This window comes from Sorghum bicolor, chromosome 10, assembly GCF_000003195.3.
Source record: "Sorghum bicolor cultivar BTx623 chromosome 10, Sorghum_bicolor_NCBIv3, whole genome shotgun sequence".
NCBI classification, from domain to species: domain Eukaryota; kingdom Viridiplantae; phylum Streptophyta; class Magnoliopsida; order Poales; family Poaceae; genus Sorghum; species Sorghum bicolor.
This window is the reverse complement of record NC_012879.2, coordinates 4,498,131-4,523,782: the sequence shown is the minus strand read 5'-3', so window position 1 is coordinate 4,523,782 and position 25,652 is coordinate 4,498,131. Positions and strand designations below refer to the sequence as shown.

Genomic DNA, 25,652 nt, shown 5'->3' with positions numbered 1-25,652 from the left:
TTTGTTGGTAATCCAATTCTTTAGAGCTCCTCCTAGCGATTTGGTCCTCCATCGCTATTCTATCTACTTTATTTTGAGGTATTCCACATGGGCAAGGTTATCATGTGACCGAACCGCGTCCTCGCACCCAGCCTCTTCCCCTACGCCCTTTCTTCCTCCCTGTGCCCCTCCTCCGCCGCTCCCTCCCTTGCTATCGTCCTCGCCCCACCACCGGCCATCGCTCCACCAAAGGTGCTAGGGTTACGGTGGCTGCCTTCTTTTCCTTCCCCTCTTGCCAGAGCTCCACCATAGCCATGTTCGTTGGAGACGCTGAGCTCCGAGCTCCGTCATGGCACCCTCGCCCCTCCCTAGCCTAGTCGTCGCTACAAACGCCAGTGCACCTAAACCGCCTGGCCACCATCCTCATCGCCTAGCCTGCCTCCCTACCTCGACCGGCCCGTCTATCCCCGCCAACATGTGCTGCCATTGTTGGTAATGGTAGCATGCAGCAAATCGTCAGCTCTCATGTCGTGGTCCTACCGTGCCGGCAACCAGCATCGCCGAGTTTGCGGCCACCTTCCTCTTCCTAGCTCTACATGACGGTGCTGACGGTGATGGGCGTGAGCAAGTCCCCCTCCTGGTGCGGCACCATGGCATCCATATACACCGCCTTCTCCGCCACCGAACGCCAAACGCAACGCGAGGGACTCCCACATCCCTGTGCTGGCCCCGCTGGCTGTGCCCATCGGCTTCGCCGTGTTTCTGGTGCACCTCACCACCATCCCGATCACCGGCACCAGGATCGATCGATCAACCCCGCCAGGAGCCTCGGCGCCACCATCATCTACGTACGACAGCCCGCTGCCCGCACGGGTGGCACAGCCACGTAAGTTTGCACATCCAGTCATCTACCGTAGGCATATTTATGGTGCCAATATGGACTAACCAAAATTATTATCTTCTGACGATGACGATTATTGCAATTGCAATGCTTGCATATTGGATGGTGGTGACAGTGGATCTTATGGGCGGGGCCGTTCGCCGGAGCGGCGCTTGCGGCGGTGTCACCGTACCAGGTCGTCATCAGGGCCACCATCCCCTGCTTCAAGTCCAGAGCTCACGTACTACTCGTACGTGTACCTTGTTGCTTGCCGGCATACATACACGGATTCTGCTGCCACATCGGCCGATCAATGTACCATCACTCCGTCTGTACTCTGTAAGATGATGATGATGTGTGTTTTTACGTGTTTGCATCCACTGAATGTGTCATCAATGTACAAATCAACTCTACGACTTTCTTCCAATTGTAAAAATGCTAATAAAGCCATAATACATCAAGGTCCATTTACATGAACATTTCATCACCACCAGTTGTGAACTTGTTAGTTGTGATGGACCGTGGAGTACTTGGAAACAATTCTATGCATGCTATCCCTTGCAACCTGTCCTGCCCCATGCCCCCATCCCCACGGTTCAGCGACTCACGTTCGTGCTTGTGTACACACAGTTTACTTCGTCACGGTAGAGAGACAGCACGAATCGCAAAGCAGGACTCCGAGCAACTTCAACCGTCGATGGCGCAAGATGCGCCTTCTGGAACCTTCTGTTCCCCTAGGCCATATCCCCTCCCCCAAGAAAGCCTCCAGCATTTAAACCCCCCACACTTCCGTCGCTGTCAAGGCATTTCTCGCAGCGCACCGCTAGAGTCCAAAACCAAAACCCCAATCGCACAGAAGAGGCAGAGAGAGAGAGAGAGAGAGAGGTCCATCCATGGCTTCCGCCGTCGCTTCCATGGTGGCCGCGCCGAAGCCCGTCTTCCTCATGGACCTCCTCGCCTCACCCTCCGCGTCCTCCCGCCACCTCTTCCGCACCGGAGACGCGCGGCCACGCTCCTCCTCCGACGGCGTCAAGGACTCCACCGGCAAGGACGACGCCGCCGCCGCCGACGGCCGCCCTGAGCGGGACCCCTCCATCCCCAAGCTCTTCACCGGAGGTATATGCATTGCCGCCTCGCGTTGGCCGTTTTCTCTTCCCGTTATTTCCTCGAACCTGTCTATAGCGAAGCGAATTTGGGAGAACCCGCCACTGATGATGATTTGGGGTTCTGTGCCCTGCAGACGTGCTGGACCTGTTCCCCGAGGCTGCGAAGCGGGACCTGCTGCTGGCGCTGGCGGAGGACGGCGGCGGCGCGGGGTCCATGATCACCGGCTTGGCCCCGCGCGGTTGGTGGATCTCCAAGAAGGATGGCGACGCGTTGCAGCTGAAGGTGGCGATGCCGGGGCTGGGGAAGGAGCACGTGAAGATGCGGGCGGAGAAGAACGTCCTGGTGATCAAGGGGGAGGGCGACAAGGATGCCGAGGGCGACAAGGACGCCGAGGGCGACGACGACAAGGTCCCGGTCCCGGTCCCGGTCCCGGCACGGTACATCTACCGCATCGGCCTCCCCTCCCAGGCTTTCAAGATGGACCAGATCAAGGCGGAGATGAAGAACGGCGTGCTCATCCTGACCATGCCCAAGATCAAGGGCGAGGGGCGCAAGGACGTGTTCGGCATCAAGATCGAGTAGGGGGTGGGTGGGCATCGGATGGGTCCTCCCATCTGGTCTCCTGGTTTGTTGCAGTCCATATCGTAGTTGCAATGAACTAGTCGTACTAGTGGTAGTTTTCATTACTGGATGAGTATGTAGTATAGTAGTCGTTTCTGATGCAGAGCAGCAGTGGCTGCGAACGGGCCGGGATCGGAGGGCTTTGGCTTTTTGGTGGTGGTGCCTGATGTGAGGCAGCCATGTTTACCTTTCTTTTCGTCGACTTAGCTTGCAAAGTTTAGTTTCCTGTATGATCTCGTGATGAACTTCAAATGGTAATGGCATCTGCAGTTAATGGTCGACATCTATATGACCTTTGTGTACGTGATCGTATTCTTGTGTCTTTATGAAGTTGCGTTTATTGTTGGATAGATGATCCGAAGATTCCGAACTGATGATCTTTGTGAGATGTCATTGGCTCTAAAGCAACCCTGGCAGTTTCTTGGATGGGTGATGACTGATAATCTCATCTCTGAACCCGAGTACTAGTGAAATACTCCCTCCACTCCAAATTGTAAGTCATTCCAAGAATTTTGGAGAGTCAAAGCATTTTCACGTTTGACCAAAATTATAGAGAAAAATACTAAGATTTGTAACGTAAAGTAACTATTTTATGAAAATATAATTAAGAAAGAATCTAATAATATTTAGTTGGTATCATAATAATAATAATAATTATTTTATCATATAAATTTGGTCAAACTTAGAAAAGTTTGACTCTCTAAGATTGGAATGACTTACAATTTGGGATGGAGTGAGTACGTACTAGTTGTTCTTTTTTTTTTCTTATGAAGTGATGATCGGGACGTATTTCTAGTGTCTGGACTTTGGAGCGTGAAAGTTTAATAGGTACCACAGTATTTTTATTTTATTTGGTAATTAGGGTCTAATTAGTCCATTCAAAAGATTCAGTTTGTAGGTTATTCTTTACTTGTGTTTTTAGTTTCGTAAATAATCTATATTTAATACTTCATACATGTGTTTAAACATTTGATGTAACGGAAGTTAAAGTTTAACAAGACGAACCAAACAAGGCCTTATTTTGGTTATTAGTACATCTAAAGGGGCCGCAATTCAACTAAATTTTCTATTGTACATACTCCCTCCGTCCCAAAATAAATGTCGTTTTTGCTTTTCAATAAATAACTTTGATTAAATATATATTAAAAGATATTAATATTTATGTTACATAATTAGTATTATTGAAAAGATCTTTAAATCTAGTTTTTTAACAAATTTATTTAGAGATATAAATATTGTACGTATTTTCTACAAACTGAGTCAAACTTATAACATGAAAACTGGAAACGATACTTAATTTGGGATAGAGGGAGTATATGTTTTATGATGGTCTATGAGCATCTGTAGCCCTGTTTCTGGGTTATATGTGGTCCTATTTGGTTGGAGGCGGTAAATTTTACCATTATCGTATCGAATATTTGAAAATATGCATAAAGTATTACATATAGACTATTTATGAAACTAAAAGTACATAGATTATTTATAAAACTAAAAACATATAGCTAGAAAATAATTTGGGAGATAATTTTTTAAACTAATTAATCTATGATTAGGTACTAATTTCTAAATACAATAAAAATATTATATTACTATCAAATTTTAACATCTTCACCAAACACCCTGTCGGAAAAAAAAAGTCTGGTAAGTGAGGTCCGACTCGTGACACACGCTAGCTACGGAGAGCAGAAGAAGGGGAAGGTCGCCAGAGCCCAGAGCTCCAGAGGCCCTGGCCCGGCTAGCTTTTGCAAGTTTGCGAGACGCGGACCCGGACGACGGCAGAGAGTTGAGAACGGGAGACGGCGGGGGCTGGTGCAGCACTGCAGGTGCCGTGCCAGCGTGCCTCGTCGCAGCGCGACTCAAGCGTCCAGCCTCTTCGGTGAGTTCTGAGGCCTTGTTTAGTTCCCAAAAAATTTCAGATTTCGTTAATGTAGCGCTTTCGTTTTTATTTGATAAGTATTGTCCAATCATAAACTACTAGGATCAAAAGATTCGTCTCGTGATTTATAGATAAACTGTGTAATTAGTTTTTGTTTTCGTCTATATTTAGTGCTTCACGCATGTGCCGCAAGATTCGATGTGACGGGAAATCTTAAAAACTTTTTGGATTTCGAAGTGAACTGAACAAGACCTGAGTCCTACTGTTTGCTTTTTCGCTCAACGCACCACCGTGTACTACTGCCTCAGCTACCACGTCTACTCCTCAGATCCAAATCATCATGAGTAGTAGCTCTGCAGTGCGTCAGAGCTTCCTGCAGAGGAGTCTATTGCTTCATCTGACAAAAGAACCAAGCATCCTCTGTGGCGCGCGTTGCAGCTAAAGAATGGACCTGCCTCCACTGGTCCCCAAGAATGGACCTGCCTCCACTGGTCCACAACAGAGAAGAAGATAAAGCTGTCCACTTACACCACACCAAACCAGTTGCCTCCGTTGTGAGTTTTGATAGCTCTATATTTTTTATCTACATGTACCACTGCTTTTAGGTGAGGCTAACAAAACTTGTAGCGTGCGATGTTGAAGCCCTCATCTCGTCTCCCCAGTCCCAGTCCGGCCTTCAAAATTTTTTTACTTTTGTGTATCGTAGCATTTTCGTTTTTATTTGATAATTGTTGTTCAATTATAGTCTAACTAGATTTAAAAATTTCATCTCATAATTTAAGAAAATAAAGTGCATATTTTCTATTGCGCCGGTGGAAAAATTGGAGAAGTCGCGGGAGTGTTTTTCGCTGAGAAACACTCACCGGAGGCTGGCCCAGAGGCACCGGACGCTATGTCTGTGCGTCCGGTGTGCAGGCAGTGCCTGGCTCAACTAGGGTTAGGCACCGGACGCCAGGCACCGGACGCAGGTTAGACCCTGTTGGAGCGTCCGGTATTTTGAGTCTGTTGTTCTATATTTTTGCAATGCTCTCTGGGTATGAGACCGGTGAGCACCGGACGGTCCGGTGCTCAGCGTTCGATGACCCCGTGAGTTTGCAGACCTTCCTGAGTTTAAGTCCGGTGAGTACCGGACGCGTCCGGTGGCAACTTGACCGCGTCCGGTGCTCTGCAGGTGACCGTTAGAGTTCGACGCGTGAGATTCAAAGTGCTGACACGTGGCTGTTTCTGGAGCACCGGACGCAGGGGTTGAGCGTCCGGTGACCCCGTGTTTTGCCCAGTAAAAGAGCCAATGGCTCTATTTATTTGAGGGGCTTATAAATAGTTGTTGGCCGGCTTAGAGCTCACTCTCTTGGCATTCTAGCATACTTGACATCCTTGTGAGCCTAAGCAAACTCCTCCCACTCATCTCCTTCATAGATTATTCATCTTTGTGAGACTGGGAGTGATTCCAAGTGCATTTGCTTGAGTGATTACATCTAGTGGCACTTGGGGATCGTTCTAGTTGCGGTTTTCTTGTTACTCTTGGTGGTTGCCGCCACCTAGACGGCTTGGAGCAGCGGAGGAGCTTTGGCACGAGTTGGTGATTGTTCGTGGCCATCTCCCGATGTTTGTGAGGGGTCTTGTACCTTCCCCGACGGAGAGTCGAAAGGTAACTCTAGTGGATTGCTCATATCATTGAGTTACCTCACTTGTGGGTCGGTTCTTGCGGTGTCCTAGTGAGGACGAGGTTCGTGCTACACCTCTTAGCCGCCGAACCACCAAGTGTTGGTCGACACAACAGGGACGTAGCGTGCCGGCAAGCACGTCAACCTCGAGAGAAAATTGTGTGTCTCCATTGTGATTGTTCATTGGATTTCTCTCGGTGATTGGACTTCATATTATTGATTGGTTCATCCCCTCTACACAGCAGTATAAAGATCAAACCATCTCTCTTACATTCCCACAAACTAGAGTAGCTTTCTTACTTGTATAGAAACTTTAGATAGCTCTCTAGTGTAAGTAGTGGCATAGCTCTTGTGTGCCTAGTGATCATATCAACTAGAATTGTTGGATAGGTGGCTTGCAAACACCCCATTAGAGCTAGAGCAAAAAGCTACGCTTTGTTATTTACTAACCACTTTCTCTAGTGAGTTTTTGTAGAATTTTTAAATAGGCTATTCACCATGGGCGGCGCTAGGGGTATGCCCCTGTATTCCAGGGAATACCCATAATTTTTGTGACAAACACAAATATATGTATATATATACACATATGTATAATTAGCATATATGTTAGTTTGTTGAATGTTGCAAATATGTAGCCCATAAGAGCAACTCCAATAGTTTGGCTAAAATGAATTGTCAAATTCTATTGTTTAGCTATTTTGTCGAATAGAAAATTTCTAAAAAAAAAAGAAGAGATCTACAATAATCTTGTTAGTTTACAAAGTCTTACAGTTAACGTCTGTAATAAGCTATATATAACCACCGAAAATCAAGAAAAAGCCAACTTCCTATTTTAGAAAATTAGATAGCATATTAGTTGGAGTCAACTTTTTGCTATACAAATTCTGAAATAGCACAAACAACAAGAATAGTTAAACTCTTGAAGTTGCTCTAAACCTAGTAGAACAACTAGTAGCGGCAGCCCATGAACTCATAGAAAGAAACCTCATCGACAGCATTCCTCTAACGGCGGCGGCGGTCAGTGGTCTTTGTAGGCTTTCTCATATATGGCTCCCCCTCAATGCCTTTCTCATATATATATATATATATATATATATATATATATATATATATATATATATATACGGCTTGAAGAAACAACAAGGTGAACACAAAGATCCCACATCTATTTTTTATTCTTCAAAGTAAGAATTGAAGGTTTCTTTTTTTGTTGTGTTCTCATTTTTTTAAAGAAATGTTGCATTGTGTTCTTGTAACATACATAAAGAATTTATATATACTTTGATTATTACCAGAGGCGATACTAGGCTCACTTTGCCTGATGCCTTGTTCCAGGATAAACAAATATTTTACCTAGCATATATTTTAAGAAAATTATATGTACTACTTGAGGCGTGCATCAGGATCAATTTTGTATTAATTTTGTCCCATATTACTATTGCACATATGCATTGAAAAACTTTTATATGTGGAATACCCAGCCGTGAAATCCTGGCTCCGCCACTGCTATTCACCCCCCTCTAGCCATATTAGGACCTTTCACAAGCCGCGCCCCTTGTATATATAGACTTCGCTAACGGGCTTCTATCCCTAGAGGCCCATTATCAAAACTCTATTTTGTCCTACATATGGATCCAATCCAGTGTGTTGCTTGCCTCTTGGACACATCATCAACAATCTTCTAGTTGCACTAGAGTTAATCATCATGCTTATGTTCCAACTCCTGGACTATGTGACCTCTTTAGGTTCATGCGTAGATGACCAAGATTCGAGCCATCAATCCAAATGGACACCTTACAACACATATTGAATCCCGAATACACATAAAGATCATATTGGCTAAACATTGATACACACACACATCTTGACCCTTTTGCCACATGACACCAATTGAACTTAAGGCGAGATTTGTGCCACCCTTGTGATAGCTCATGATTCACTTAATCTTGCAGTGGATTCCAACTCATGACTAACACTTTAGTCACATCATGTTTAAATCTTTAATCATGTTGGTATGATATGCACTTCCTTAATCCAACCACATTGAGGGGCCTGGATGAAAGCCTTGTTTGGTTTTAGAATGACAAATAGTGGATCAACCTTTGTCTTAAGTTAATTGAGCTATGTGATGTCAAAAACAATAATTGAACAAGGTGGTATTCATGGAGGTGATAACGGAGGCCACAAGTTGATTAAGTGCTCCACATTTAAAAAAGAAGAAAGAGAAAAACAACTATGGAATGAAGGCAAAGGTATAAGGTAGGGTTTTTTTTGTCGGCCAAGATGCAGTAGAGTGCATGGTTTGACCTACGATAGATAGCCACACTACAAAGAGGGGAGTTCCTGAGTGGAGATGGTTATCTAGTGTCACAAAGTGTGATTTTTATTTGCATATGCACTATGCTTAGGACGCGATGGGGTGCAAGAGGAAACCATTTGAAAAATGTTGGTGAAATTCTAAGTCACAAGCACAAGTTGTTAAAACACTTGAGGAGTTATCGCACTTGAAAAAGGGGGATGAAAAGAAGCTGAATGGGATGCCTCTATAGGCACCAGATTAGTCTCGTGCTTACCTAAAGGTGAGATTCGAACCTTATTCTACACGACTCGAACAAACTGATCAAGCACTAGCCATCTACCTTTATCGAGTCTTATTTGAAATATGAGATTTTTGTTTCCTATGTTTTTTCAACGTGTTCCATATGGGCCCTTAATTTTTTGTCTTAAAAAATCACTATCCTCTGTGGTCATCTTAGTAGTTTGTCTCACCGTCTTTTGCCCTCCCCTATCCCGCTTTGTCATCTTTTAGATCAAACGGGCTCCTGTACCGCCTACATGAGTCGTCCTATCTCTACCCTAGCCAGAGCTGCAGCTGCAGCTGCCGCCGCTTCCATCACTGTTGGTCCCCCTTCCCTCCTCCTCCAGCATCTCATCGGAGGCTGTAGGGAATGGTTATTTATCGCTTTAATAAGTTTTCTAATAGATCTACTCCTTTAGGGTTAAGGTCATTCTATGCCAAGTTTTTTGGTATTAGGGATCTCCTTCTCCTTCTCGGCGATGGCAAGGGGGTAGGGTAGATTTGTTTTCTCATTACGACTCTATTGAAGATGAAGACGATAATTATGACATCAGCAACTTCCTCGGTATGATGATATGAAGACTTAGCTTTCTGAATAATGACATTAAGGCGAAGATGATGTTGCTGCTATAAAATAGTTTTCTCTAGTCTCTTCTCTATTTTTTTGTGGTTAGATCTAACCACGATAAAGGACTAGGAATAATAAGTTTTAGATAGGCCTTCCTTATTCTTCGGTGACAGAAAGAAGGAAGACACAAGACAATAGAAGTTTTTCAACTCTACCTATAAGAATGTTGGTCGTCGTTTGTTGGACATATGTTCTCAAGCTTTTGCCAAGTGTTTGCTAGTACGATCATCCATACAAATTGTCATATATGTTTGAATTTGATATTTGGAGCTATATAAAGCACGCGTATAATATAGATGAAAATTAATTTTTGAATATACATAGTGTATACCAGAGTGTTTGTAACGTGATAATCTATAATCTAATATAATTCTTCTTTCACCTAAAATACTGCTTCGTCCTTTCCCCATCCACCGCCACTTATCGGGTTAGATTAGTTTGCGACCAAAATTTGTCATGCTAAAGATTTGACAAGCTAAGGTTAGATAAAAAGATTACCATAAATTTGGTAATCCAAACACGAGAAGTTAGCTAGTTTTAGTTGCAAACCAAATAATAACTAGAATCATGACTTGTCATATCTTTGGCTAGCTATTTTTTTTGTGGTTAATTGGATTCAAGCCATTACATAAAAATGCACATATGAGAAATGCTATTACTTTTCATCTATTTTAATTTGTGCCATTACAATTTCTTGTATAACAGAAAAATGCTAGGCATACGGACGGCGTCTAATGCGGAAAGCAGTGGCAGGGATACGTCTCCCTGTAGGTGGGCCACATGTGACGCCAAACAAAACTGGTATGTCTCCGTTGTATAAGGAATTATAATAGCACGATTTGAAATAGATAAAAAGTAATAGTATTTCTCACGTTTTTTAATGGCATGAATCCAATTAATTCTTTTTTTAGCCAACCAATTAATTAGCCGCTACATCGATCCCATGTCGGCGTCGGCGAGATCGGCGATGTCGTTCGAGGTGGGGGTGAGGAAGCCTGTGTCGCATCCTCTGCGTGTGTCGGAGTCGGAGGTGGCAAGTGGGATGGAAGAGGACGACGACGAGAAGCAGGAGATGTGCCGCCGTCTATTTGAGAGATTCATGGCGTTCCGCGGCTCTGGGTGCCCGTTGGTGTTTCCGATTCGGAAGGTTTGGACCTGCCCCTGTGTTGTATACACCATGAGGGTGTCCATCAAGAAAGCACATGCCTCGTGGTCTCACCGGACCAGCCGCCGCTTCTTCCCGGAGCGGCGAGGGGGCCAACCCATCCCGATCTATCGCGTGGCGGGGACCGGCGGAAGCCAGGTGGAGCAGGTGGTGGACCGGTCGGGCGCGCCCGGCGAGCTTTGCCGGCCGGGGGTGGTTTCGATCAATTTAGATGAGAGGTACTACCTCCTCGAGCTCTCCCGCAAGAAGGGCGTACTGCACAAGGTCGGATCGTCCGCGCCGTGGAGGGAGGTGGCCGTGATCCGGGGAATGCCCGGGGGACGCGGGATCACTGTGACGTCCCACGTCAAGCAGCTCGTCTTGCGGCTCCATGACATTCTCTTCTTCCTATCCGGGCCCTCCACGACCGTGGACCTCCGCTTCTCGGAGAAGTGGTTTCGCCTTCCCGCTGGGTGGACGGAAGAGAGGCTGTACGCGGAGGACGGATTCCACATCATTGACATTGCCTCCTCAGTGGAGAATCTGGTGAGTAAGCTTTGTGATTTGCGTAAGCAGGAGGAGCAAGAGATGGAGAGGCGGAAGTTGGAGACGGAGGAAGAGAGGGAGAGGAGGTTGTATGAGGAGGAGCAAAGGAGGGTGCGTGAGGAGGAGGAGAGGAGGAAGATACGCGAGGAAAATGAGGTGGCGAGAAAGAGAAGGGAGGAGGAGGAGGCAGCCAAGCCACGTGAGCGTGCTCCTTTGCTATGGGATCCTGCCTTGTGGTTGATCAATGAAATGCATCCTGCCCCGGTGCGATGCTACTCCAAGTTCAAGCTATCAATGAACAGCAACAAAAAAGTTTCCTGCCAGTTTGTTGACAAAGTAGGACTTCAGGAAATGCTCCGGAGGGCGGAGAGTGGTGAGTATGTTCTTCCCATTTCAAAGACAGCACCAGCATCGGCATCATCAAGGGCTCGCGAAACTTTGGGGTTTGTGGAAGGCTACTTTGATATAGAAACCATGGGCTTTGGACCGAGCACAGGTCATTACATTGACCGATCAGGGCTCATGGTGAGCGCCGTGTTAATGCTGTCGCGGAGTGCTATGGAAGTCTTAACGATCAGTGCCCCTGTTCGGAAGCTTGACATTGTGATGGATGACGGAATGGTAATGTCTTGTTGTTTTGATTTCTCTGTGGACATCCATTGTGATGATATATCCTCTTCAGAGCTTTTGAAGAAAGACTGGGCTTACCACATGTTCTGTAAGAATATTGATGTTCAAGGCAGGATCTCTTTCTCAACTCTGCTTGTGCATCTGAAAAAGAAGCTGCAGTTGCAGCTAACAGAAGAAGAGTTGAGGCTCTACAGCATGTCTGTAATAGATGGTGAGGAAGGAAATGAGGATATTCTAGAGCTGCGGCGAAAGCAACAAGAATGGGTTCCTCCCAAACCGAAGGAGTTAGCAGATGTAGAGCTACATGATTGCACCCTGTTTCCAATTCTTTGGGAGTCGTAGGCCTGACCGCTCCAGTCATGGCGGCAAAGGGAAGGTCCTCATAGTGTAGTACATTGGCCTGACTAAGCTAGAATGTTATTTATGTGTAATAATTCAACTATATATCTTATAATTAGGTGAACTTCGAGTTCAATCTTCCCAGATGTCTAAACTGTGGTTGATTTATGGTTTGGTTAAGTTTGTTTTCTATCTATGAATGTTTTGCTTTATTCCCTTGTTTGTCAGCTAGTCTTATTTAATTTAGTTTATATTGACAGTCCACATATGAATTTAATTTAGTTTATATTGACAGTCCACATGTGATCTTGTTTAATGTTGAATAAATATTCAGTTTGTTTGGTGCGCATGGGGTTAGTTATTGAGCTTCAGTTTGATATATAAACAGAACAATTATTGACGTGTAAATTCTTGCAACGAAGAATGAACAGTTGTTAGGTTAAACTACTATCTTTCTGTTGATCGTTTAATCGTTTACAGTATTACTTTTGGTATCATGCACAGTGCAGTGAGAGGGCATCAGTATCTATCTTTTGCTAATGTCGTCAATTTGAAGAATTATGTTGTCAGGTTCCTTTGGCTTTGTTGAACATTCATTATCTTCAGCATCTTCCTCATTTTGTTCCAACTAGCCATGCAGATCTTCAATGGTGCACCATAACTCTCTCTGCCTATTTGAGTTTGATATGTCAGGTCTTTTCTCTAGACATTGGCAATGCAAACCTCCTTGAAATGTCCATAATTTCTCCATATGCAATGGCTCGATCCGCATTGTGAGAGGTAACCATTTCTTCTATCCTAAATAAACTCTCCAAAATGATGCTGTTGCAACTTAAATCTGGTGATCTGGATGATTGAGTGCGACTTGAAACGTTGCCCTTTCTGAAGAAAAGGGCCTTCTAGCTGGTTCGTCTTCAGGTTTGTAAATTCACAAGATGGACCACAGTTTTTCTCTGTAACATTTCATTTCTCCAGAGCTTAGTTATATTTTTACATTTTCTTACTAATTTGTAATGCACTTTTTCTTGGTGGTGTTGATGATGAAGTGACTGTTCCTCGTAGTAACATATCAGTGTATTCCACTAAGTCAATAGAGTGATTACTAGTTGCCTATTGGTTTCTTGTACTTGGGTCACCGAACTGATTACATCTACGTACTGTGTGCCATCAAAATGGTTGTACTTCCTTCGTTGCCATCTCTGCAAAAGTCGATCCCTTCTCTGCTATCCTTCTGTACCATTTCATAGTTGGATGTTAAATGTTATGGAAAATTCGATATCAGACCCGGTGGCAGGACAAATTGACCGCTCGAACATTGCCTTAACTGGGACCCCAATATCCTAATTACACGAATTACTTAATTGAAGTTACTCTCTCCGTGTCAAAATAATGCCATATCCTAAATGTTTTTTTGCTAAACTAATGTGTGGCTAAAAAGTCCACTCAACTCTTTAGGATATCATCTGCCTTTACCTATAGTATTAAAGGGAGAAATATTTCTGTGTCCGTTCCTTACAGAAACACCCTACCTCTCCTGCGTAAAAAAGGTCCTAAATACATCATCTATATAACCCATGTAACTTTTTAGAGGATGCAGATGTACGTGATATACATGGACAAACAACCGCAACCAATTCAACGTTTGCTGGACAGAGGGTGCAAAATCCTTGGGAAAATATTATGTTTACATATCACAGCTCAGTCCATTACAAGGATACGTTCTGACCACATTCCTTCGGCAGTCGACACTGGATCAGATTTGATTGGCAAAGCTAGCTACTTTAGATTTGAACCAGCTTGGACTAATCAACCGGGCTTTTTGAGCTTTTGACAACCAACTGGACACATCACATCTTAAGCTGTAGACCTGTAGTTATCATTTATCAAACGAAGAGTTGGGCTTTACAGCATGTCTGCAGTATGAGGAACTCAAAAGCAAAACACAAAAAATGGGAGGCAGACAGAGAGCCACCCAAAGCATCAGTTACTAGAGGTAGAACTATACATTTTTAGACTTCAGGTAGAACTATACATGATGACATCCTATTGTTTCCCTCTCATTGTAATCGGACAATGTGGCTGGGTGAGGAATGACAATGAATTGTAGGCCCTGTAGGTGCAGTTCACAGTAATTTTGATTGGATTAAAATCTTTTCTTTTGCAGGGGATCATTGCATTGACCTTCCGCTTGATATACATATATGTCATGCCTAAAAACTATCTACACAAAGTTCTTCAACCATGAACATTGAGTACAAACAACTATGTCTTTCTCTGTAGCATCTCCAATATTAATTCTGGTTTCCTACACACTCTATTTTCCATATTACGTGGTGAGAAGCCCATGTGGGCTCTACTTTTGTTAAGTTCCTTCGGTTTAGTTGAATACTTCATGATCTTCAGCCTCTTCGTTCCCAAACCCACTGAGACATTCACAGATCCACCATCTCTCTCGGCCATGAGATCATAAGAATTGGATGTGATGGCTGTTTTCCTGGAGCTATTAAGAGCCTTTCTTCTATGCATTAATAACTCATCAAATTCAGAATTTAAGCAACCAGGGTGCAGGACTGCGCTGCCATGTGTTGCTGCTCTGCAAACTGATGCTGTTGCAACTGAAATGGGGTGATGTGGGTGATTGAGTGCAGCTTGAAGAAGTTGCTGCTTCTGATTTATTAAGGGAACATCACTAACTAGCTGACTCCTCTTCAGGCACTCAACCATCTTGAGCCAAAGGTTCTCAAGATGAACAATAATTTCTCCTTGTTGCATTTCAGAGTACAATATGGTGGTTAAAGAGAGCCACTCAGTAAGTTGGTCTCCAATATTCTGCAAGGACAAAATGGTGTCTTCATGCAGTTAGCATAAAGTATGTGCTTTGTGTCATGTGCCTGAATTCTAGAAAGAGTAGGACTAAATGGAGTTGGTGCCCTTAGAAACATGAACGCTATATTATTTACTTTGTACTGTGAATATGCCACAAACCTCAAATAGAAGAAGAACGTCTTCCTTTAGTACAAGATGCCCAACAAAATTTGATAAAGTTGAAAAAAACCTGAAGCACAACCAAGTTAAAAGGACAGATGTAAACTCAAGCACACAACTAATAGCAGCTTACATCCATTAAAATCAACAGACAAGTTTGCAATTATGTAGATCTGCTTAAATACCTGCTTGTGACCTGGTGCTGTCCAGCTGGATTTGCTTTGAAATGAGAACTTGATAACAACATAAACCTGCATATCATAAAAAGCTTATAGATTACTGAAGAGCTGAGGTCATCGTCATGGTAGGCAGGATAGATACAGGTGTTCCATTTGGAAGTGTAAGTCAACAAACCTATTAGCAAGCTTGAACCAATTCAAGAAAAGTTTAGGTTGTCTGCACACAGCAGAACCTTCACTTGTTTGCTTCAACTCTTGGTTAGCATAAATCAACATTTGATCATTCTGTAACAGTCCAACAACTATTTCACCAAGAGCAGAAAGGATAGTAGCATTTTCAAACTTGTCCGACAAATGCTCAAGGTTGGCTTGGAATAATGCCATGTTTCCATCAATAGTGCAAACCAAGTATTTGTAAAAACCATCAAAGAAAACCTTGGAAGAAAGCTTCGAATTACAGGAGTTTGTAGAGAGGGATCTATAAACTTCAATGGTTGATTCCATCTCCAGGTCTTGCAGGACAGAAACACTTGACTCAGAGCTGTTTTCAGCATTCAAAAAAATAAGAAATGGATAACAGAAGAACTGATGGAGAAGATCATGGTAACTTAATTCAGAATCAGTTTCCAGATAAGAGATAATTTTCCTGTTCAATTGTTTTGCAAACAAGTTCCAAACCATCAACCATTTTAATCTTTCCCTATTATATGTCGGCCGCCCAATCTGCATATACATAAAAGAGACAGCAGTATGAAAACTCTCCAGGACATCCAATGATGATGCCAGAATTAAAGCCAACTTCTCTGCATCTCTATGGGACAGCTCTCCAGTATACTGAGATATCAAGGACAGAGACAGTGCAGTCACGTAAGCTGCTGGAGAAGCCATCTCCATGTAAGAGAGTGATCTGATTCTTGGTAAAGACACCTTTGGACTGTATTCTGCATGTTGGTTCTCCTTTATGTGCTCGATGTCTAAGCATACCTCAATGTTATCAGAAGCTAACAGAGAATGATCTAGTTCGTCCACAATAACTTTCACAAACCGAAGACCAAATTCCAGTAATGTTGCACACTTGTTAACACTGTTCTTTCCTATATGATCCAGCAACAACTTCTTTGCAAATGTGCACACATTAGTAATGCATTCTTTGACTTGTTCATAAGCATGCTGTTCTCTAAGTTCAATTTGAATACCTTGAAGAAGAAATCTGAAAATCTCTGTTGCAGAATCCATAACAATCACTAGTATTTCAGGAATCATGTCCTGGAATAGTTCTGGCTTAAGAATTATGCCAAGAATATCGAGTTGGAAATGAAAGCAACTAATATCCCATGGTAACCATTTGATATGTTGAACATCGAATAAGGCCCTGATATGCGTGCACGATTGAGCTAGCAAGTTCTGATTCACTGGAGCACACAAATCCTCTCTGTCCCTATTTTTGGATGAAACAAAATCATGAAAAAGATTCAAGCAAAATGACCACAGCGGCTTGTTCTGATCATTGATCCCAAAAGAGAAAACTATTTTGAGTATTGGCCCAAAAGCAGCATCCAGAATGGGTAAATGATTGATCAGATTACCAAGTCTGTGTAGAAGGTAATGCCATGTACTCAAACAAGAAGAGCTAAGTACAATATTGCGACTTTTTGATAGAACTCGACATAAAGGCACCATAATTAATCTAATCCTTTTCACCTGCGCACTTGCCTGTTCAATGGGTTTTAATGGGGGAATCACAGTTTGTTGAGCCACAATCTTGGTTGCCTGAAAAGGAAAAAATGCATCCACCAATTTTTTCCAGGAAACCTGTAAATATGTAAAGATTATCATATAGAGACGTTCATAATACTAGAAAAGAAATTGTAGTCCGGAAAAGGATAAATAGTCTAACTCACCATCGTAGCAACCTGAACTTGTGGGTTTAGATCAGTAAACATCTGCTCAGGAACCTTTAGGAGTTTATTAAGCAGCAGTCTATTTTTCACTGCATCTGGACCAAGCAAAGATATGATCCATCCCCATGATTTCACAGTTTGAACTTTCTTAGAAGGGTCATCAAGCATATTTATCATGCAGGAGAGTAACTTCTGCTCAAAGTCTGAAGCAACAGCCTATACAGCAAGCATCAAAATAAATCAGGAAACAATCAATAGGTAAGCTCAGTGAGGATAGGAAAGCAGATCACCACAGCAAGTAAAATATGCGAAGTTGCAGGAGAAACACTGAACCATTTAATAAGCCAACTCCAGGAAAGAGTAAACACACACACAAAAAGATTCAGGTATCAAATGCAACACAAAAATTGGTATAACCAAAAACCTGCATCAAGTGCATGTTTGCCATTGATCTATTAATAATTCATCGGGGAGCAACCAAGCATCCAAGTTGTGCTCCAGGAAGCCGCTGACCAGGGCCATTTGTGGATCCTGGCAGGAGCAAAGGCACTGGTCAAGTTGCTTCAATGAGTATAGTTGTTGCGGAGGGTGTTTCCCTTGCTTCTAGGGCACATGTGTCATAAAACACTAACCCCAGCAGTGGAATCAGCATGTTCAAGTGGCCGTACTTTTCTACCTATTAATACACTGACATGCAGCTCTCCTGCATGTCACAGAAAGAACTAATAATTTCCAGTTTTTGCTGGCACTTGGATTCTGTAACCTGAACTGAAAGTAATAGAACTGCAGGACATTTCAATAGTAGCGGGAAGCCAGGAAGTGTTATGAAGCCTCTAGACCTATCATTTCAGATTTGATTTCAAGTGTTTTAATAATGCTATACTATTGATAGAGAATTAGTTTGCTGATATGCTACTCACTTCAACAAAAGCTCACACTGCAGTTATTGTTGTGTGACAAGGAGTACATCCATATGTCACCAATATGTAAAACTAATACAATTCAGCTAAATTGCCTTGGCATTCCAGCCACAAAAAAATGTATTGAATCATTGCTTGTCCACATGAAGCTACCCTCAAGATTTATCATAATAAGTCACCAATCTACTTGAACCTTTGGGTGCACCGTTATAATACACCCAGATAGTTAAGTTGGATTAAAATGCTCTATCAGAGGATAGTCTATTTAGAAAAACAAATAATACACCTTTGGGTGCATATGTGGCATGAATTTGCAAGCGACAGCTTCACAGTTATTAGTGAATTAACAGAAATATTCATATGAGTTGCTTCTAATAGTGCTAAAGCAACATCTAATTATATCTTCTAGTAATTAACAGTGATCTTTTAATTACCTTGGAAAGAAGAGGCTGAGGTGGTAGAACAAGACATGACACCTTAATAAGGCATCTTTCTGCCATGTCCCTTTCTGTCTTGTCAGCACTTAAGAGTCTTCGGTACACTGGTGGAACCCACAAGCATGATTGGTCCCTCATTCTTTTGGGACTTTGGTCAGCAAGCTTCATGATAGCCTACAGCAGAAGTTTTTAAAAGCACTATTCCAAGTTACATTATAGTAATGACAGATGATAAAGGGAGAGAAAAAATTCATGATAGCCTACAGCAGAAGTTTTTTAAAGCACTATTCCAAATTACATTATAATATGATAAATGATAAAGGAAGAGAAAAAAGGAGCAAAGTATGCTAATAAGATTTTTGCATGATTTGAGGCGAATTCCTGTGAATTGGAAGCATTGTGAAAGCATATGGTTATTTTGTAATGAACACCACTAAGCAAGTAGGCAGTAGTTGCATGAACAATTCGGTTGCAGCCTGTACATTGAAATTCCTAAAAAACACAGAAAAATGCAATGAAATGCAGCATAGTTTAGGTGTGCAGAACAACCTGAGCTGCCTCAAATGTTGTGGACAAGGAACCAAATGGATTGTCGAGGGCATGAACAATAGCAATAAGTATTGGATCTGCTCTATCCTCTATAATTGATGGCTCCAATTGTTGAATCGAGAAGCACCAGACACCCAAATTACAAGCCGACTGTAGTAAAAGAATTAACAAGAGAAAATGGGAATCAATACTAAAAGATCAAATACACATTCTGCACAAGAAATTTAGCACCTTAAGCTTATGAAAAGGAAAAAATGGTCAGCTGGATCAACCTTCATCCGAGTATTCATGACTATCTGTACCAAGGTATCCAATATCAATTGGGCCATCTGTGCTGCAAATAAGAAAAATATTTATAGCTGTGTTATTTAAAACAATATCGACAGCATGTCATGCATAAAAAACTGAGTAGGACCATGTCAAGTTAGATTTTCAGAAGGATGAACCCAAGGGATTAAAGAGATTTGTAGTAAAAGTGATAATAGTCGATAAAAAGTACAAATCATATTCCAAAATGGAATGATCTCAGATTAATTGCCAGACAGCAGTAGAAAGTTAAAAAAAAGTGTCAAACATGCTTGTGGAGTTCGGATTCAAGCGTGTGCAAAATGTTTAAGCTTTGATCTTACAGCATACGGTTGGAGTAATATTATTAACGGAAGAGGCTAAATCCCACCAGGCCAATTCTTTCTCATTAGCAATGCGAAACCAAATTGATTCACTAATCTAGATCTCGTTCAAGTTCAACCAACACTCGATATTTAACTGAAGAAATGCGAGCACCGAGAACCACTAGTAGTAGTACTACCTGAAATGGTGGAGATGAGGACGGGGTGGTAGAGCGCGAAGCCGAGGCACTTGAGCGCAGAAGCGGCGACGGCCTCGTCATCGGCGGCCGCGTCGCGGAGGAGGAGCGGGAGAAGGTTGGAAGGCAACTCCGCGGCGAGGTCCGCGGCGGCGGAGGGATCGTCAGCGCAGCTGCGCTGCAGGTGGAGCAACCGTGCGCACGCGGCGGCGCGGTCGGGCTCCGCGGCAATCTCCGCCACCTGCCGGTCCACCGGCGGCGGCTCCATGAAGGTGGAGAGTGGAGACCTAGGGTTTTGTTTTTGGCGCGAAGGGGGAAGTGTCACGGCGTTCGCGCGCGGGGGGCGTTTCGGGTGTGGGGCAACTGTGACCTGACATGACGGTTTGAGTTTTTTTAAAAATACTAGTAAAAATGCCCCGTTGCAACGGCTTTGATATGTATGTGTTGTTTTATCTTTAAAGCTATAGTATTTTATTTACATCATTATATTTATATTGCACTCGACATTATATTATAAATACGCATGTAAATAATTTTAAATCAATATATTTTATTCTAATTAAGTAATCAATTGTATCTATGACATAGCGTACAAAAGGTCATGGGTACATATTTTCACTTCTACTTTCTATTATAACATTAAAGAATCAACAAATGCAATTGAGCGTGGTGGAGGTGGAGGGCAGGTGCGCCGACGAGGAGGGCCCCGGCGCGCCACTAGGGAGGAGGACGAAGGGCGGTGTTAGACGGCAGAGCGCTGGTCACGTGGCCGTGCCAGCGAGGAGAGCCTAACGCGTGGCTGGGGAGGAGGAAGAGCGGCCCTGCTGTTGGGGCATCCGCGGTGGCGGTCGTGGTCGCCCGAGCTCCATCTACAGCTACGATGGCGTGGTTTGCCCCGGCATCGCTATGCTCGCAGGATTTTTTTTATTGGTAGTCTCTATTTGTTATGATTTTCATAGATTTGGCATGTGATTTGTTTTGGACTTCATTTGGTACGTGATTTTATTTTAGACTCGATCTTGAATCCACATTTGGTTTGGTTTGGTTCGGTTCTGCGTCCGTGTCGTATGCGGTCTGGATTCAATTTTGGGAAGGAGAGGAGAGGAAATTGGAGTCCATTATCAGAGGAGACTTTTGAGTACGGGACGTAGCTGATTAGAGTGGGCAGACGAAAAAATCCAGACCAAAAAATCAGCGGAAATTTTACCTCTTTATTATTAGGTATAGATATATATTATTTTATTTAAAAATTACAATGACGCACGTGCACTACGTAAGCAAATCAGCAGCGAGATGCTGCTAGGAGAGAAGTGGACTCGCAGGTTACAAACATCAGAGCCTCCTTTGAGAGGACAATATGTTTACATGATTACCATTGATACAAGATATTTGCAGTACCAAATTCGGGAAAGAAAAAGGCGTTGTGCCTGGTTATGTAAAGTGAAGACCTCTGAGTACGCTAACGCGTAGAGGAAAGCGGAGTCGAGACCTAGTTAAGCGCATTCAACACGGATTCATCACACATGTTTGCTGCACTTTGCACGGCCAATCTTTTTTTTTTCCTTCAAGTCACCGTGAAGCTGTAGTGTCTTTTAGCTCAGTCATATATACCACGTGGTATATCAACATGGCAAATCAGCGGCAACACATTCCGTCAACAAACTATCATCACCCCCACACAGAAGATTTCTATAGACGAACAAAACGAATTTTAGGTGCAGTTTTTAAAACTACTACTACACCATTGACTGTAGAAATAAAAGATTTTTGTCTGTGCACTAAAGCTAAGTTTAGCAGGTAACACTACTGGAGGCGGGTTCTTTGCTGAGTAGCCGTTGCACTTGGCAAAGAGCCTCCGTCGAATCCCCTTCTAGTAAAGGCTGTTTTACCGAGTGTAAGATTTCGAGCACTCGGCAAAGGCTTGGCCGAGTGCCGTGCTGACGTTCAACAAGGATTTGACACCATCGGGCGATTGATTGTGTCGTCTAATTTTTTTCTTTGTCGAGTGCAGCAACCAATGCACTTGGCAAAGCATGTTTTTTTTAATTTTTTTAAAAAATTTCTTTACCAAGTGCTATGGTCATTTGCACTCGGCAAAACATGTTTTTTTTATTTTTTTCTAAAAGAAAAAAAAATTACCGAGTGCTATCGGCAATATTCTAGAAACTACAATAATACAACAACAATAAATCACAAATCACATTTATATATTACAAACGACCAAATTTATCCAAAGTCCACAATTTATTACAAACTACAAGTTTATAGTCCACAGGTTCACAAGTTCGATACATAGAAACTACTCCGCAAGCGACTCATTGCAACTATGCCCCAGCGTGCTATCCCGGCGACGGTTCGGGTGCGGCCCGACTTGCGATGCTGGGGACACTCCGACCTGGTTCGACGCCGCCTCCGATGTCCGCTGCACAAAAAAGAAGATATTGTACGTGAGTGACAAGATAAAAAGGTAAGTAGTTCAGCACCTCCTCTACACGGGGAGTTTTCCAAAACCTGCAAGATAAATGTCGACACGAAGGCTGACAACCATATTTCTAGCACGAAGGCTGACACATCAACTAACCCGGTACAAAGGCCCACATATCAACAAATCTGGCACGAAGGCCATTATTTCTAGGTTTGACACTAAGCATGAAAAGTAAAACATACTCACCGGCGCAGAGCACACTACAGGCTTCTTCGCTGCATTACTTTCTTTTTTCTATAATAATTTTCAGCTACATTTGATGGATTGCATACGCTATATGCCCATTTACTGTTTTATGTTTTTTAATTGCTGACTGCAAGGCTAATGGCACAATTAGCGTGCCAGAACACTAATAAGTCTATACATTTATTATCTTTGTCTATACACTTCCTGTAAAGGAGAAAACTGGTCTTTTGAGAACTTGTTTCCATTATGTCTTCCCATCCCAGATATTCTGCGCCATGTTTTAATATCTCTTTGCTTCAGGTATTGCATGCGGGTAATGATGGAAGAGGTTCGAGATAGTGAGCGTGGCTGTGCGAATACTGCCAAACTGCGGTAGAATCTAAAAAGGAGAATAAACTAGAAAAATCTCAGGTGAAGGTTGGCACTTCGAAAGAGCTGTCCTTTGAAGGGGAGATTAACAGACCTCCCATTGTTGCAAAGAGCAGAAATTCTTCAGACTGTAATTTGAAGGCTGAGAATATAGAAAACAATTAATGATGAAAACGGAACGGAAATATCTCGAACCGAACCGAACCGCTTTCTATATTTGATCCGATCGAATTCGTATTTTTTTGTCCGACTTTATCGTTTTCGTTTTCGTATTTTAGATGTTTCGTATTTCAAATGTAAAAGTAGAAAACGGTTTTGATATTTTTCGACCGTTTTCTACTTTTCTACTTTTAATTTGAAATATTTCGAATTTAAAATTTAGTTTAAACCGAATTTAGTCAACTGTAGGGTCACACAGCCCAATTACAGACTACTCACCATGCATCTGCGTTCTTTCTACTGGTGGCTAGTGCGTTCCTGTTAGCTATTAATTGCTTATTCAAGACTTGTATTTATGTGTGGACTATTACATTAAATACCTAAGACCAATCATGCACTTTTTAATTATTATATGCACTTAAACTTGATCGTGTATATACTTAGTCATGCACTTGGTACTACATATTGGTATTTCGTATTAGGTTTTCGTATATCGACCGTGTTCGACATAAATCCGATCGAATTGGTTCGTTTTCGAAAGTCTCGATATTTCGTAAGTTCGTGTTCGTTTTCGTGTCCGACTTTACCGTTTTCGTTTTCGTTTTTGTATTTCAAATGTAAAAGTAGAAAACAATTTAGGAGTTTTTCGACCGTTTCCGACCGTTTTTATCCTTAGATACCACAAATATTGAGGGCAATGATATGGTTGAAACCAGAACGAAAGAAGATGCTGCGATGACATCCTCTATTAGAGATGCTATTCCTGAAACTGGTGGCTTGTACACGGGGGCTGAGTCCAGAAAGAGAATGCAACCATCACACGAGATATTCATGTTTGATGCTGACAAAGGAAAGCAACCTGCTAGCCATCAAGTGGCAACTTCATGGGCATTTAACGCTCTGAAGAATCAGGCACCACTGCCTCGTGGTAAATTGTTAATCTATTTTTTTTCATATTTAAACTCTACGCAAAATCCTTAATGTTCAATTTATGGTACTTTTAGGGCTTGCCCTGGTGGCATGCAATCAAATGAAATCATACTAAGCAAGGTTTAATGCAGGCCAACTTTCCAAATCCACTTCTTTCAACAACTCAAAGGTTCCAAAAGTGAAACAGCTATTGAATGAAGTTCCTCAGAAGCGAAAAATTTTTAAGGAATCTTGGTCTTCTATCATTAAAAAGGAAGGGCCAATCAGCATCTCCAAGAGATTAGCCAAAAAAAACTAGCCAAATTTACTAATTTAGCTATTCTCTAAAATAGATTTAACAAAAAGATATTAGAGTACTCCAACAGACTCTATGAAGGATGACTAGTGAGGTAGGCTATCCAAAAATAGAGAGCGAATAAGGTGGGATAGAGAGCTATTAAATTTGAAGAGTCATTTACAGAGTCTGTTGGAGACGTTTTTCCTTCAACAATAGCCAAATTTATCTAAGAGCATCTCCAAGAGATTAGCCAAATCATTTTCTAAAGCTAAATTTAGTTATTGTTGAAAGAAAAACGTTTCCAACAGAGTCTATAAACGACTCTTTAAATTTAGTAGCTCTTTATCCCACCTTATTCGCTCTCTATTTTTGGATAGCATACCTCACTATCACTAGTCATCCTTTACAGAGTCTGTTGGAGTACTCTAAGAGCATCTCCAAGAGATTAGCCAAAAATACTAGCCAAATTTACTGATTTAGCTACTCTCTAAAATAGATTTGACAAAAAAAAATATTAGAGTACTCCAACAGACTCTGCAAAATGATGGCTAGTGAGGTAGGCTATCCAAAAGTAGAGAGCAAATATGGTGGGATGAAGAGCTACTAAATTTGAAGAGTCATTTACAGAGTCTGTTGGAGACGTTTTTCCTTCAATAATAGCCAAATATACCTTTAGAAAATGATTTAGCTAGTCTCTTGGAGATGCTCTAATACTTCTTTATCAAATCTATTTTAGAGAGTAGGTAAATTAGTAAATTTGGCTAGTGTTTTTGGCTAATCTCTTGGAGATGCTCAAGTCAGCGACCTTCAAAAAGCCTAAGGCCTTGTTTAGTTCACAAAATTTTTTGTTTTTGGGTACTGTAGCATTTCGTTTTTATTTGACAAACATTATCAAATCACGGAGTAACTAGGCTTAAAAGATTCATCTCATAAATTATAGGTAAACTGTGCAGTTAGTTTTTATTTTCGTATATATGTAATGCTCTATGCATGCCACCAAAGATTCGACGTGACGGAGAATCTCGAAAATTTTTGCGAACTAAACAAAGCCTAAGCCTTGCGAGCCAGCAAACAAGGCAGTCTTCCGTCTTGCCACCTGCCGAGGAGCCAAGGGTGATGAATCAGTTGGTGAGCCACAATGTAACAAATGGTCAGTGTGCTCTTCAATATTGGGGCCTCCCTCTGCCACAGCATCAATGGTTGCTCCTGTTCTTTTAAAAACTGGTACCACAGCTCAGCCTCTACAAGAAACAACACGGCTGACTCAATAATTTAGGTGCTGTTCATGTACAGGGTGGTAAAAATTCTCTTGGTAAATTTCCTTTCATCCCCTTTCATTTGCATGTTATTTTCCTTTTTTGACATAGTTCATATATTCTTACTGCATGCATTTTATTGTAGAGTAACTCTAATTTGTTTGTTCAGTAAACAGCGAGCTAAAGAAGCCTCCTTTAGTAAAAGTGCTGGGAAGTACGATG

The 25,652-nt window shown here is 42.3% G+C and overlaps 2 protein-coding genes and 1 pseudogene across 4 annotated transcripts; 2 read left to right on the top strand and 1 right to left on the bottom strand.

The window, feature by feature from the left end:
- LOC8155432 lies at positions 576-1,507 on the top strand (annotated as a pseudogene).
- LOC8155374 (26.2 kDa heat shock protein, mitochondrial) lies at positions 1,677-2,889 on the top strand. Its single transcript, XM_002488923.2, has 2 exons — positions 1,677-1,975; positions 2,100-2,889. Exons 1-2 carry the CDS (start codon positions 1,753-1,755, stop codon positions 2,546-2,548), a joined length of 672 nt encoding a protein of 223 aa, XP_002488968.1. The 5' UTR covers positions 1,677-1,752; the 3' UTR covers positions 2,549-2,889.
- Positions 13,602-20,114, bottom strand: LOC8076169. 3 transcript variants are annotated; one of them, XM_021448689.1, is made up of 9 exons: positions 19,772-20,114; positions 19,236-19,297; positions 18,964-19,113; positions 18,412-18,588; positions 17,058-17,273; positions 15,332-16,968; positions 15,163-15,228; positions 14,978-15,047; positions 13,602-14,821 (listed from the first exon to the last, which is right to left on the bottom strand). In XM_021448689.1, the coding sequence occupies exons 1-9, from the start codon at positions 20,034-20,036 to the stop codon at positions 14,255-14,257; spliced, it is 3,210 nt and encodes a 1,069-aa protein (XP_021304364.1). In that variant the 5' UTR covers positions 20,037-20,114; the 3' UTR covers positions 13,602-14,254. The 3 variants fall into 3 exon arrangements, with proteins under 3 accessions (XP_021304364.1, XP_021304365.1, XP_002436573.2); XM_021448690.1 differs by having other exon boundaries at positions 19,236-19,292; positions 19,772-19,968; XM_002436528.2 differs by lacking the exons at positions 18,412-18,588; positions 18,964-19,113; positions 19,236-19,297; positions 19,772-20,114 and adding an exon at positions 17,482-17,588.

Coding starts and splice junctions, on each gene's coding strand:
- LOC8155374 (XM_002488923.2), top strand. CDS start 1,753: ATGGCTTCCGCCGTCGCTTCCATGGTGGCCGCGCCGAAGCCCGTCTTC. Junction 1,976..2,099: donor CCCCAAGCTCTTCACCGGAG/GTATATGCATTG, acceptor TGTGCCCTGCAG/ACGTGCTGGACCTGTTCCCC.
- LOC8076169 (XM_021448689.1), bottom strand. CDS start 20,036: ATGGAGCCGCCGCCGGTGGACCGGCAGGTGGCGGAGATTGCCGCGGAG. Junction 19,114..19,235: donor TCATGAATACTCGGATGAAG/GTTGATCCAGCT, acceptor CTTTTACTACAG/TCGGCTTGTAATTTGGGTGT. Junction 18,589..18,963: donor CAACATTTGAGGCAGCTCAG/GTTGTTCTGCAC, acceptor CTTCTGCTGTAG/GCTATCATGAAGCTTGCTGA.